Genomic DNA, 12,867 nt, shown 5'->3' with positions numbered 1-12,867 from the left:
ACCAGGCCCAGGGGGCGGTGGTGGGAGGGCTGCCATGAGGCACCTCCCTGAGGGTGGGCAGGCCCAATCACTAGTGCCGAGTGGGGCCTGAAGGGGCTGGTTTCAGTCTGGAGGGGGCAGGAAGATGAAACTGGAAGTCCTGGGGTATTGGGAACAGGCGAGGGAGTGGGGTGAGGGGGGAGCCAGAGTTTTCCATTAGGTCATACTTCCCAGCTGGGAGAAGCCTCCCCACCCAGTGACGACCGGGGAAACCCTGTGAGACAACCTCAGCCTGCCTTCACCCCTGGCAAAGCAGGGCGGGAAGGGGGGGCCGACCACAGACAGACAGACGTGGAACATTTTGTGGATATCACGGGCAGTTCCTTTATTACATTAGCTTAGGCCATCTGTGCAAATCTCTGGGAGGTAGGTAGTCAGCTCTCCATTTCACGGATGGGGAAGCTGAGACGCAGAGAGGAAGCACTTTTATCTGATCCCGGAGGCTTTGCTCGGATCTAGGGAAGGAAGGAAGGCTGGACTCCCAGTCGTGGCCTGGCTCAGGCCAAGACTGAGAAAGAGCCTGGGAGGGCAGGGCAGGAGGGAGCCCTGTCCTCATTTGAGGTCACATCCACCCACAGTCACACTCCAAGATCAGGCACCTGGGGCACCTGAGACCCCGAGACAAAGATTTCATCGAGAGCAAAGCAGGGCCGGTCAGGGGCTGCCCACAGGCTCCACGTGGGATTGCTGTGGGGCCTCCTCTTCTCCGCCTCGCTCGCTGGGAGCTGTGCTGCTGGTCTTGGCTTCAAGGGCCTCTGCTTCACCTCGATAACACTGGCCAAAGCTGGGGGGAGAACCCAGAGGTACTTTGAGCCTGGATGCCAGAGAGATCAAGGATATGGGCTGAGGACGGGGATGGTGAGAACGGGGGATATAGTAAGAAGAAAGGGCAGCAGGAGGTGAAAGGGACAGGGTCAGAGAAGCAGGAAGGGAGGGGCGCGCTTAGAGCTCAGGACAGCAGGGTGGGCATCAGGGGAGTAGCAAAGGGGATGCTGAAAAGAACCAAGGTGGGGCCTCTTCCTCTTCCCACAACATACAAACTCTGTATTCTGGAGTCAGGGGGTGGGGGGTGGTCTTCCTTATCGCTGGAGAGCAGGAGCCATGAACCATCCTCATCGTCACTGAGGCAGAGAGAGGAAAGAGGTGAGGGTCATTTATCAAGGCCAGGAGGGACGATGGAAGTGCAGCTATGGTCAGCCTTCTGTGTGGCCCTCAGGAGCAAGCAGGGGAAAACAGGGTGACAACAGGGCCCCCAAAGCTGGGAAGGAAACACTGGGGAGATGAAGGACATGTTGAGACTTCTATTTTATAGGCTGATGGATAGCAGACCTCTGACAAGGCTGCAGCTATAGTCTTTATTTTTCACTTACTAGATTACTGATTTATTATAAAAGGTTATAACTCAGTAATAGCCAGATGGAAGAAGCATCCTTCCACCCTGCTGTCCTGAGCTCTAAGTGCACCCTGAGCTCTCAGGGGCAAGGTATGGGGAAAGGGCACAGGGCTGCCATGCCCTCTGCAGGCCCGCCATGAGTCCTGCATCTCCATGTGTCCACCAGCCCAGAAGCTCTTTGAACCCAGGCCTTTTGGCTTTCTATGAAGGTCTCTACAGCTACCGTCTCACTCCTCTGAGAACCAGCAGATACAGCCAGGACAGGGACCCGAAGAATGAATGTGGAGAAACAGCATTAGCAGGATTCTTCAGCAGGATGTGCAGCAAGCATGGCAAGTGGGAGCAAAGCAATCCAGAGAGAAGGGTGGCAGGCTCAGGAATGCAGGCTCAAGGGGTGACCAGGTCAGATCAGCAAGCCCAAGAGGTGACCATAGTAGAATGGGATGTTCAGCAGGGCAGGCCAGATAGTAGGCTCAAGGGGTGACAAGGCCAGATCAGCAAGCCCAAGGGGTGACCAAAGCAGAATGGCATGTTCAGCAGGGCAGGCCAGATAGTAGGCTCAGGCCAGAGTAGCAGACTCTGCAGGGAAGGCTGGGTCAGCAAGCTAAATAGGGTGACCAGAATAGGTCAGCAGACTTAGGAGGTGGCTAGGCAGGCTCAGGGGTGACCAAGACCAGACTAGATCAGATCAGCAGGCCGAAGGGGTGACCAAGGCAGAATGGCAGGCTCAGCAGGGCAGGCCCGTTAGTAGGCTCAAGGAGTAATCAGGCCAGAATGGCAGGCTCAGCAGGGCAGGCTGGACAGCAGGCTCAGGGGGTGACCAGGCCAGGTTAGCAGGTTCAAGAGTAACTAGACTAGCCTGGCCGGATGTGGCTCAGAAGTTGAGTGTCGACCTATGAACCCGGAGGTCACGGTCAGGGAACATGCCTGGGTTGTGGGCTCATTCCCGAGTGAGGGACATGCAGGAGGCAGCCGATCGATGATTCTTTCTCATCATTGATGTTTCTATCTCTCTCTCCTTCTCCCTTCCTCTCTGAAATCAATAAAAATATATTATAAAAAAAAAAAAAAGAGTGACTAGAGTGTTAGGTTCAAGGGGTGATGAGGCTGGGATGATAGGTTCAGTCTGAGACAAAAAGACTCAAAAGATGATCAGGCTGGGTCAGCAAGCTCAATAGGGTGACCAGAATAGGTCAGCAGACTTCGGAGGTGACTAGACTGGGTTAGAGCATGACCAGGCTGGGTCATCAGGCTCAATAGGGTGACCAGAATAGGCCAGCAGACTTCGGAGGTGACTAGACTGGGTTAGAGCATGACCAGGCTGGGTCATCAGGCTCAATAGGGTGACCAGAATAGGCCAGCAGACTTCGGAGGTGACCAGACTGGGTTAGAGCATGACCAGGCTGGGTCATCAGGCTCTACAGAACAAGGGAGGGAGGGCTAGCTCAGTGAGAATGAGGGCAGGGACTTACCTGCTCTCTGCTTCCTCTGGGGTCCCTAACATCTTCGCCTTGATCTTCTTCCGCTGCTTCCTGACAGCCACCTTCATGGCTTCCAGGAGAAGCCCAGGTACCCTGTGGTCTGTGAGCAGCTCCCTACAGAGGAGGAGAAAGGGCAGGGGAAAAGTGATGGGGATACCAAAAGTAAGTCTCACACCAAAGTACCCTGTTTTGAAACACTTTGCCTAATACCCCTCAAACTTTAGCTTAGGTGTCACATCTCCTAGGAATACTTCTCTGACTGCTGCTGTGGCTGCTGTGCCCCTCTGCACTCCCCTTCCCGCATTTGGTTGGAGTTCCAGGAAGGCAGGGGCTGTGTGATTCATGTCCTCCCAGTGCCCAGCACAGTGCCTGGCATATGTCACTGTTTATATACCAATGAGCCAAAGAATGAGGCGGGTGACCCCAGCCCCAGGAACAGGTGTGACCGGAGGCCCTCCGCTGCCCAGCTCCTGCCCAGCGCCCTCACCGCTGGAAGTAGGCCAACTCCTCCTTCAGCAGGAACACGTTGGCTTTGAGCTCATTCCGCTCCTGGAGGATCTGCTGAAGCTCCTGTCGACTGAAGCCGCACTGCCCTACGTTGGGGGGACACTGTTCCTCCTGCGGGGCGTCTGCCTGCGCAAGGGAAGGACTGGTCAGAGGGAGGCCTTGGCTGGCGCCTCTCTGCCCTTGGGTCATCACGGTAATTCTAGAGCAGTGGTTCTCAACCTTGGCTGCACATTAGAATCACCTGGGAATCTTTTTAAAATCCTAATTTCTGGGCCTCATCCTCCGGAAATTCTGTTTGTTACTAATGTTGTGGCCCCACCCCACAACAAGGAGGCAGAATTTCCAGAGGATGAGGCTCAGAAATCAGGATTTTAAAAAGATTCCCAGGTGATTTTTTTTTTTAATATATATTTTATTGATTTTTTACAGAGGGGAAGGGAGAGAGATAGAGAACTAGAAACATCGATCAGCTTCTTCCCACACATCTCCCACCCGGGATGTGCCCGCAACCAAGGCACATGCCCCTGACCGGAATCGAACCTGGGACCCATCAGTCCACAGGCCGACGCTCCATCCACTGAGCCAAACCGGTTTCGGCTCCCAGGTGATTCTAATGTGCAGCCAAGGTTGAGAACCACTGTTCTAGAGGGAATGCCTGGCAGGAAGACGGGAGGCAAGGGGCACCACAACGACAGCCCAGTGCTCTAGATGAGAGAGGGACAGAGGCCGGCTTGGGGGACATACTTGTGTGCCACCTTCCAACGTCCCGTCGGACCTGCCACGCAGCACAGCACACTTCCCAAGTGCCCGCCCTTGTGAGGACTGGGAAGGGTCCCTGACCCAGCGGGCACTCACGGGGTCCTCAGGGGTCCCCGGGCCGCCTGGTTCTGCGGTCGCCAGCTCGGGCTCCTGCCTCTGTGCGCACCCAGGACCCCCGGCCAGGTTCCGTGCCTGATCCTGAGCCAACTCCGCGACCCCTGCACGCCCCGGCTCCCGCTCGCTCTCGCGGTCCCGTGCGGCTCGCAGCTGGGTTTGCACCGCCGCCAGCTTGTGCCGCAACTCTGCATTCACCAGCAGGAGGCGCTGCAGCTGCTCCTGCAACTGGGGGCGGAGCATGCGGTAGGGCCGGTGGGCAGGGCGCCGAGGGAGCCCGCCCCGCCCCGCCCCGCCCCGCGGCGCAGCCTCTCCCGCCCTCACCGCCTCGGTCTCCTGGCTGCGCTGCTGCAGGTCCCGGTTGTGCGCCCGGAGCTCGTCCCGCTGTCGGTCGGTCACTTCCTTGAGCTGCCGCAGCAGAGCGCGCTCCTCTGAGGAAGGGGGGTGCTTAGCGGCGGCCCGGGGGGTGGTCTCGGAGCGGCCCGCCCCGCCCTGGCCCGCACTCACCCTGCGGCCCGCAGCGCAGCTCTCTGCGGAGGTGCTCGTTCTCGTCCCGCAGCCGCCGCAGCTCCAGCTCGGCCTGCTGCGCCGACACCTGCAGCTGGGAGTCCGGGCTCTCAGGGTTAGGCCCCCGGCGACCCCGCGGGTGGCAGAGGGAGGGGCGGTGACTCACCGAGTCGGGGGCGGGCCCCACCGCAGCCTTTTCCAGGAGCTCCAGCGCCCGCACCACGAGCGGCACGAGTCCCGCGGCCGCCTCAGGCCCGAAGCGGCGCGCCAGCTCCTGCAGCTCGGTGCCCAGGGCCCCCGCTAGATGGTACACGAGCTCTGCGGCCGTCTCAGCCCCCGCGGCCACTCGAGGCCTCCAGCTATGCTCCCCAGGCGCCGCCCTCCTGGGCTCCATGTCCCCCGAAGGCCAAGGGCTGCGACAGCCACCGCCCCCACCCCTAACTGGGGCAGGAAAAAGCCAAACAGCTCCCGCCCAGGAAACAGTTTAGCGCAGGAGAGGGTGGGGTAGAAGCGACTGGGGAGGAGCGATTAAAGAAACAGCGTGGGGAAGGAGACCGTGCCCTGGGCCCCCGGGGCCCAGACCGGTTCAAGTCCCCAAGGTCACAGGAAGCAGGACAGCCAGCCTCCAGCCAGGCGTCCAAGAGCTGAGGCTCAGGGCTGTAAGTGGTCACTTTGTTATGCCCTCCCCAGTGCCCAAGCCAGGCTCCACCCCTGTGCCTGGAGTCACGGGGCCCCGCTGGGCTGCCAACCACACAGGGCAAGAGGTGAGGAGTCGCTGGGCTGTCACTGGCCTCAGCCAGAGCCAACTGTCCAGGCATGTGCCTGTGCCCTGACCAGGAGTGACAGAAAGCTTAAGGGGCCAGGCTGGCACACAGCTGCAGAGAACAAGTCACAAACTTCCTGGCTCAGGAAACGGCAACTGCTCCAAGGGATGATTTGCAAGTATTTTGGAGCAAAATTGGCAAATGTGGTCAAGGTGGTAGGAGTGTGAAAGCCCAACCCCCATATGTCAGTTCCCAGTGTCTACTGGATATTTATTTAGTCCCACAACCCCTGAGGGGTCCTCCTTTCCCTTCACCTGCCAATCCTACACCCAGAATTTGAGCTCAGCGGGGGGGAAAACACTCAAAAACTCCAATTTATACAAAATTTATTATACTGTTCAGGATTACAGGTCACCAGGAGTCAAAAACACAACAACAAGCACAAAATAGAGGAAAAAGGGGCCAAGCTGATGAATGTCACCAGCTAGTCTGTGGGAGGTGGCGGGCGGGGGGAGACGGGGACCCTAAAAGGCTCCAGCCTGTGGGGAGTCTGAAGCAGGAGGTGAGGACACAACTAGGCGTAGAGGTCCTCTCGGTCCGCAGAGTAGACCTCCCCCTCCTGCAGGAGGGCGAAGTTGAGGAAGTGGGACGGCCTGTGCACTTCGTGGTAGAACTCTTTGGGGTTTGCCAGCTGCAGCTCATACTTCATGTTGGGATCATGCCGTACACCTTAGGGTAGATAAAAACGTCCAATATTAACCAAGGCCCACTTATCTCACCCAGCTGGGGCCCCTGGGCCATCTCCAAACCAGTCAGGCCCCAAGTGCTAAGGATGAGGGCCTAACCCAGTGATGGTGAACCTTTTGAGCTCAGCGTGTCAGCATTTTGAAAAACCCTACCTTAACTCTGGTGCCGTGTCACATATAGAAATTTTTTGATATTTGCAACCATAGTAAAACAGACTTATATTTTTGATATTTATTTTATATATTTAAATGCCATTTAACAAAGAAAAATCAACCAAAATGAGTTCGCGTGTCACCTCTGACACGCGTGTCATAGGTTCGCCATCACTGGCCTAACCCCAGCCCCTTCCCTGTGCTCCCCACTTACCCATGAAGTTGTAGTTCCATGAGGACTGGGCAGGGACCATAAAGAAGCCGAGGAAGCGGTCTGACAGCAGCATCTGGACCCTCTCATAGTGCGAAGGCAGGTAGCCCTTGGGGTTGTTGCCCTTGTCTGTGTTCTGGCGGCCCCATTCATAGCCACTGGGGGTCAGCTTGTAGGCTGTCAGTGTGCAGGAGCCTGGTGTGAAGCTGAAAGAGGGATGAGGATAAAGTCAGAGCTTAGGTCACCATTCTGGGTCCTGGCCTGCAATGCCGGCCCATTCATACTTTCCATGGGAGCTCAAGCCCACCTGCAGGTGATGATGATGGTTTTCTCACCATCCCAAGATGGGTTGTCAGCCATGATCTTGGCATGGGTGGTGACATCCTGGGGCGATAGCTGGGGGGACTCATTGGGCTGAGTGTGGATCCAACCTAAGGGTTCCATCTCCTATAGGCAAAGGGCAGTAAAAGATGATTTAAAGCCCTATCTGCAGACAGGAATCCCACTCATGAAGGTAAGGTCTGCCTTCCCTCCCCAACCCTCGCAGCAGAAAACCCCCATTGACCTTGAGATACTCATGCTGGGGCAGCTGGTTAGGCAGGTGCACAGTCTGGTGGGTACCCCACTGTGGTACCATCACGATGCAGCGGATTTCCTTCACCTGGGGGTTATCTGGTGGGCTAACCCCATACAGGTATCCTGCAATCTGGAGACAAGGGGATCAAGAATCAAAATGATTCTTAGTACCAGCCTAGACCTGGGCTTTTAGCCGTTTCCTTCCCTTAAGAACAAATTTCTCAAAATGTGGTCAGAATCTATCACATCAGAATCACCTGTGACCCGGCTGGTGTTTCTCAGTGGCTGAATGTCGACATATGAACCAGGTCACGTTTGATTCCTGGTCAAGGGCACATGCCCAAGTTGCGTGCTCAATCCCCAGTGAGGGGCATGCAGGAGGCAGCCAATTGATTGATTAGTCTATCATTGATGTTTCTATCTTTCTCTCCCTCTCCCTTTCTCTCTGAAATAAAAACGTGTTTGCTTGTTGTTAAAAAAAAGAATCACCTGGGTGCTTGGTCACAACATTAAACATGGACCTTATCTCAGAATAACCACATCAGAATCTCCTGAGTGGGGTCCAGGAATTATGCACTGCTCCCCAGTTGATTATCTAAGTATAGTATCTATAAACAAATGAAAATTTCTTTAAAACCAGTAATATGTGGTATTTTAAGTTTTACAAACTTAAGAGGACCTGTGTTCCTATAAATCACCCACACAGAATATTAACAAACTTTTCAAATTCACCAAGCAGGACATAAATGGTGTTTTACAACACGTGAATTTCCCTAGTTACTAGTAAAGGTGAGCATTTTTTCATATTATACTAGAGGCCCGGTGCACAAAAATTTGTGCACTCGGGGGGAGGGGGGTCCCTCAGCACGGCCTGTGCCCTCTCGCAGTCTGGGACCCCTTGGGAGGTAACGACCTGCTGGCTTAGGCCTGCTCCCGGGTGGTAGAGGGCAGGCCTAATCCCTAGGTGCAGACCCTGGTCGGGCTCAGAGCAGGGCCGATTGGGGAGTTGGGGTGGAGTTGGGGTGCCGCCCCCTGTCATGCACAGAGCAGGGCGGATCGGGAGGTTGGGGAGCTCCCCCTGTCATGCACAGAGCAGGGCCCATCAGGGGGTTGAGGAGCTCCCCCCTGTCACTCACAGAGTAGGGCCGATAGGGGAGTTGGGGCACTGCCCCCTGTCACACACAGAGCAGGGCAGATCAGGGGGTTGGGGCACCGCCACTGTCACACTCAGGGCAGGGCCGATGGGGAGGTTATGGCTCTACCCTATCACACACAGAGCAGGGCCCGTGGCGGGGGGGCAGTTGGGGCGCCACCCTCTATCACCCACAGAGCAGGGCCGATCAGGGGGTTGGGGCGCCGCCACTCTCACACTCAGGGCAGGACTGATGGGGAGGTTATGGCTCTACCCTGTCACACACAGAGCAGGGCCCATGGGGTGGGGGGGTTGGGGCGCAGCACCCTGTCACACACAGAGCCGCAGGGCGATCAGGGGGTTGGGGAGCTCCCCTCTATCAGGCACAGAGCAGGGCAGATAGGGAGGTTGTGGACCCGCCCCCTGTCGCACACAGAGCTGCAGGGCGATCAGGGGGTTTGGGCGCTGCCCCCTGTCACACTGATCCAGGTGCTGGGAGGCCTCGCGGCTCCACTGATCCCAGTGCTGGGAGGAATATTACCCTTTTACTATATAGAATAGAGGCCTGGTGCATGGGTGGGGGCTGGCTGGTTTGCCCTGAAGGGTGTCCTGGATCAGGGTGGGGGTCCCCACTGGGGTGCCTGGACAGCCTGGGTGAGGGGATGATGGCTGTTTGCAGCTGGTCACACACCCTTCAGGGTGGGGGTCCCCACTGGGGTGCCTGGCCAGTCTGGGTGAGAGGCTGGGGGCTGTTTTCAGGCTGGGACTGAAGCTCCCAACTGCTCCTTTTTTTCTTTTTCTTTTTTTAATTCTGGGCCACCTTTAGCTCTGAGGCTCCAGCTCTTAGGCCTCCGCTCCTGAAAGCAGGTACCTGGTTTGTTTCAGTTCTATAATCGAAACTCTGTATCAACTCCAGCTCTGAGATCCCAGCAGGCTGAAAGCTGGTTTCTGGGGTTTTGTTTAGCTTCTATATGTTACAATGTTTCTTAAACTGCAAGCTCAGAGGCCGGCAAGGCAGGCGGGGAACAGCCTCATGTTCAGTTTAAGCTGCCTGGCTGCCAGCCGCCATCTTGGCTAGCAGTTAATTTGCATATCGCCCTGATTAGCCAATGGGAAGGGTAGCGGTCGTACGCCAATTACCATGTTTCTCTTTTATTAGATAGGATTTGGCACCTGTAGTTCCTTTTCTGAACTATATTTGTAATCTTTGCCCAATCTTCTACAGTTACTTTTTTTAAAAATCAACTTCTGAGAATTCCCTATTCGAGATCTTAATCCATTATATCTATGGTTATGCAAATAATTTTTGTTTTTAGGATATCTGTTGTGGTACCCTTTGACAGACACACACGTTATTCATTTTGACTGTGGTTTTGTGCTTTGTGTCTTATTTAGAGGCTATCCCAAAACTAATAAATGTCTTCCTCTAATATTATAGTTTATTTAGTATTTTAAATAGATATTTATCCCACCTGGATTTTATTTTTGTAAGTGGTATGAAATAGGGATCTAGATTACTTTTTCTGATTGCTTCAATATCATATGGCATCCTTAATACTACAGACTTGATATACCATATTTATTATATGCACATGAATGTTTCTGTGTAGATGCTATTCTCTTAACTGCCATAACTTTATGTTTTGATATCTGGTGGGGGTCAAAACCCTCCTTACTGGAGTTCGACCAGGGGGCAGAGTGGCCCGCCAACCACCCGCCCTCTCCAGGTTAAATCAGCCTGATTTGTGCAGGGCGGGACGGGCCAGGCTGGACCCCACCCATGCACAAATTCGTGCACCGGGCCCTCTAGTCCTTGTATATTTACTTTTCCATGAATCTTGAAACCTCAAGTTCCAGGAAACCTTAGGTGAGTTGTAGATACATAAAATGTTTGGCTAACACCGTGGCCCAGCTGAGCACACTTACTCACTTGGGCCCGAAGATCAGATATGCAGATGAACTTCTTAAGCACATTCTTGGGAAGGATATAGGTGTAACCAGTCTCCTTGATGTCATCAGATGAAACATAGATGTGATTGGTCCTTAGGTGCAGGTTGGCAGCAGAGATGGCCCTAAAAACAGGTAGGAATGTCAGCATTTCTCAACCCAAGCACTGTAGGTAGCCCAGCAGGCCCTTCCATCCCTACCCCTTTGGCCCCTTACAGTACCTGACCCTCCATTCAGTTTTTGATGAGAAAGTCTGGGTCTCATAGTTGCTGGTGGTAGAGGTGATGATCTCATCCCCGTGCTTGTTAACAGTACGAGTCTGTGTTGCCGTCAGCTGTGACTGTTCCTTGGTCTGCTTCTCAATCTCAGCTATCTGCTGCCGCTGCTGTGACGGTGCAGAGATCTCCATACCCAGGATGATGTCTCGAATCTCTGATTGTGTCAGTGAGGCCACATTCACACTGAGGGGACAGTGTGGGTCACACAAGGGTCCCTTCCCCTCGGTCACTTATGCCTCAATGGCAAGAATGTAACTTGGGTACATGGGAACCCATATTATCCCAGACAATCATCAAGTGACATGTGTAAAGGAAGTGTAAAGTGCAGATGTACTAACACTAACATTTGCCACACCCCAGGATGGCCCTGTGCAGGTGCACTTTTCAGCCAGGCTCAAACCTGCTCAGCATCCATACCTCCCATTTTTCCTTGATAAAAAGTGCCCTAGCGCAGGACAATTCTCAAAAACAGAAACCCTGAAACATGTTCTCAGAGCTGGTACTGTCAGTCAACCTAGAGGATACTTGAAAAGCTACAGACACCTTTGGTTCCCACAATTACAGGGAAGGAGAGGGAAGAAAGGTATGTGCGTGCTATTAGCAGTGGTACCTCAGGGCCTGGGATGTTAATACTTCCTGTAATGCATGGACAGTAAAGAAATGCCCTGCTCAAAATGGCAATAGTGCCTCCACTGAGAAACAATGCCCAAGGGTCAGACTGAAGCCCCAAAACACAGACTCTTCCTTCACTATCTGAAGACACTGCCTTCCTTTCTTCTACAAGCAATTCCCAAGACAATTTCTTGAGAAACACCCGAGGCTAAATGTTTCAAAAAACCCAGAAACTGCCCTGGCCAGTTTGGCTCAGTGGATAGAGCATCAGCCTGCAGACTGAAGGGTCCCGGGTTGGATTCCAGTCAAAGGCACATGCCCAGGTTGCAGACGCCATCCCCAGTGACGGGTGTGCAGGGGACAGCCAATCAGTGATTCCCTTTCATCATTGATATTTCTATCTCTCCCTCTCCCTTCCTCTCTGAAATCAATAAAAATATTTTTTAAAAACCCCAAAACAGAAACCATATACTGTACCACTTATTTCACCCTTTTTGTCTCTTCCATCTGCCTCCCCACCCCCAATTGCTCACTTGTTTTTCTTGCCGTAGTCGGCCAAGATCAGATCCTTGAGCTGCACCTCCACCTTAATCCATTCCTCATCAGTCAGAGTGGGCCAGATGTGGTGTGGTTCTGTAATAGTAGTCTTGTCTGGCTTCAGGATCACCTTTGCCCGGTCATTGTTCACATGCAGGGCACGCAGAATCAAGATGAGGCGGGAGAAAGCCTGGAAAGAGATGAGGCAGTGTCGGGGGAGGCCAGACACTTAATGTTCTTTCCTTTCCTTGATCCTATTCTGTCATGGAACCAGGAATTGATTTCGAACTCTAAAGTGCTACCTCCTATCCCCTCACCACGAATCAACTTGATGTGCAGAGCAGAGTCTCTGTCCACACGTTGAGAACGGCCCTCATGAGGGGCCTGAGGTTAAAACCAAGGCACAAGATTTTCTCGTGGCCCCAAACCCACTCCTCTTAAAGTGATCCTCTTCTTGAGGTAGCTTCATACCGTGTAAGATGAGATCGTCTTGAGCCAGTCATCATAGAGGTTAAAGAGAACCATCTGGGGCTCAGTGGCTTTCAGGATGAGGTCCCCAAACTTTTCCACCTTAAGACAAGCCTGGAAGGGCAGTTGGAGCTCTGACCCTTTGATCACAATATTGGGGAAGTCCAGCAAGTGCACCTGAGACAAGATCAAATCCAAGATTAGAAACAGTGCTGCAGGTCTCAGCCTTCCTTTCTTCTAACCTCATCCACCTCTCACCTCCAATGGATCCAGCATGCCCTTTCTGGTGACAATGATCTGCTTAGGCTGCTCCTCCACAGGGAGAGATCGGATCAGGGCAGCCACCTCCTCAGCCGTCTTCCACTTAGCCAACTAAGAAGCAAGGGGGAAAGAAAGAAAAACTGAGTCTCCACTCTTTCAGGTAAATCAGAAGACTCAGTCTTTAAATAATTGAACTATGTTTCTTTTTTAAATATATTTTTATTGATTTCAGGGAGGAAGGAAGAGAAACATCAATGATGAGAATCGTTTATCGACCGCCTCCTGCACGCCCCACACTGGGGAATGGCCCACAACCTAGGCATATGCCCTGGCTGGGAATCGAACCATGACCTCTTGGTTCACAGGTAGACGCTCAACCACT

The 12,867-nt window shown here is 53.7% G+C and overlaps 2 protein-coding genes across 8 annotated transcripts in view; both read right to left on the bottom strand.

Annotated features, from left to right (window-relative positions):
- Positions 1–341: 341 nt before the first annotated feature.
- On the bottom strand, positions 342–5,479 carry RILP (Rab interacting lysosomal protein). 7 transcript variants are annotated; one of them, XR_013997013.1, is made up of 9 exons: positions 4,967–5,233; positions 4,801–4,894; positions 4,618–4,724; positions 4,276–4,521; positions 3,401–3,546; positions 2,905–3,027; positions 1,077–1,160; positions 639–823; positions 343–494 (listed from the first exon to the last, which is right to left on the bottom strand). XR_013997013.1 is itself a non-coding variant. In XM_081110571.1 (8 exons), exons 1-8 carry the CDS (start codon positions 5,192–5,194, stop codon positions 694–696), a joined length of 1,158 nt encoding a protein of 385 aa, XP_080966697.1. In that variant the 5' UTR covers positions 5,195–5,479; the 3' UTR covers positions 343–693. The 7 variants fall into 7 exon arrangements, 6 of the variants coding, with proteins under 6 accessions (XP_080966696.1, XP_080966697.1, XP_080966699.1 ...); XM_081110571.1 differs by having other exon boundaries at positions 343–823; positions 4,967–5,479; XM_081110573.1 differs by having other exon boundaries at positions 343–823; positions 4,372–4,521; positions 4,967–5,404.
- A 455-nt stretch (positions 5,480–5,934) lies between these two features.
- PRPF8 (pre-mRNA processing factor 8) overlaps positions 5,935–12,867 on the bottom strand; it is a 34,515-nt gene continuing 27,582 nt past the window's right edge. Inside the window, exons 35-43 of the mRNA XM_081109377.1 lie at positions 12,483–12,596; positions 12,228–12,401; positions 11,753–11,946; positions 10,551–10,790; positions 10,313–10,454; positions 7,240–7,380; positions 6,982–7,121; positions 6,678–6,880; positions 5,935–6,293 (exon numbers count right to left, since the gene is read on the bottom strand). Coding sequence (XP_080965503.1) covers positions 6,139–6,293; positions 6,678–6,880; positions 6,982–7,121; positions 7,240–7,380; positions 10,313–10,454; positions 10,551–10,790; positions 11,753–11,946; positions 12,228–12,401; positions 12,483–12,596 — 1,503 coding nt within the window. The 3' untranslated portion in view covers positions 5,935–6,138. The remainder of the gene's footprint in view (positions 6,294–6,677; positions 6,881–6,981; positions 7,122–7,239; positions 7,381–10,312; positions 10,455–10,550; positions 10,791–11,752; positions 11,947–12,227; positions 12,402–12,482; positions 12,597–12,867) is intronic.

The sequence above is a fragment of the Myotis nattereri genome (assembly GCF_964212035.1).
Source record: "Myotis nattereri genome assembly, chromosome: 16".
Lineage (NCBI taxonomy): Eukaryota > Metazoa > Chordata > Mammalia > Chiroptera > Vespertilionidae > Myotis > Myotis nattereri.
Note: the sequence above shows the minus strand (reverse complement) of the source record. Positions and strands in the feature narration are given on the sequence as shown.

Bases quoted from the DNA above. Each gene is read 5' to 3' on its own strand.
- RILP (XM_081110570.1), bottom strand. From the start codon at position 5,194: ATGGAGCCCAGGAGGGCGGCGCCTGGGGAGCATAGCTGGAGGCCTCGA. The intron at 3,028-3,400 runs GTGAGGGCGCTG...CCTCCTCTGTAG, and splicing joins GAGTTGGCCTACTTCCAGCG to GGAGCTGCTCACAGACCACA. The intron at 1,161-2,904 runs GTAAGTCCCTGC...TCTCTGCCTCAG, and splicing joins CCAGAGGAAGCAGAGAGCAG to TGACGATGAGGATGGTTCAT.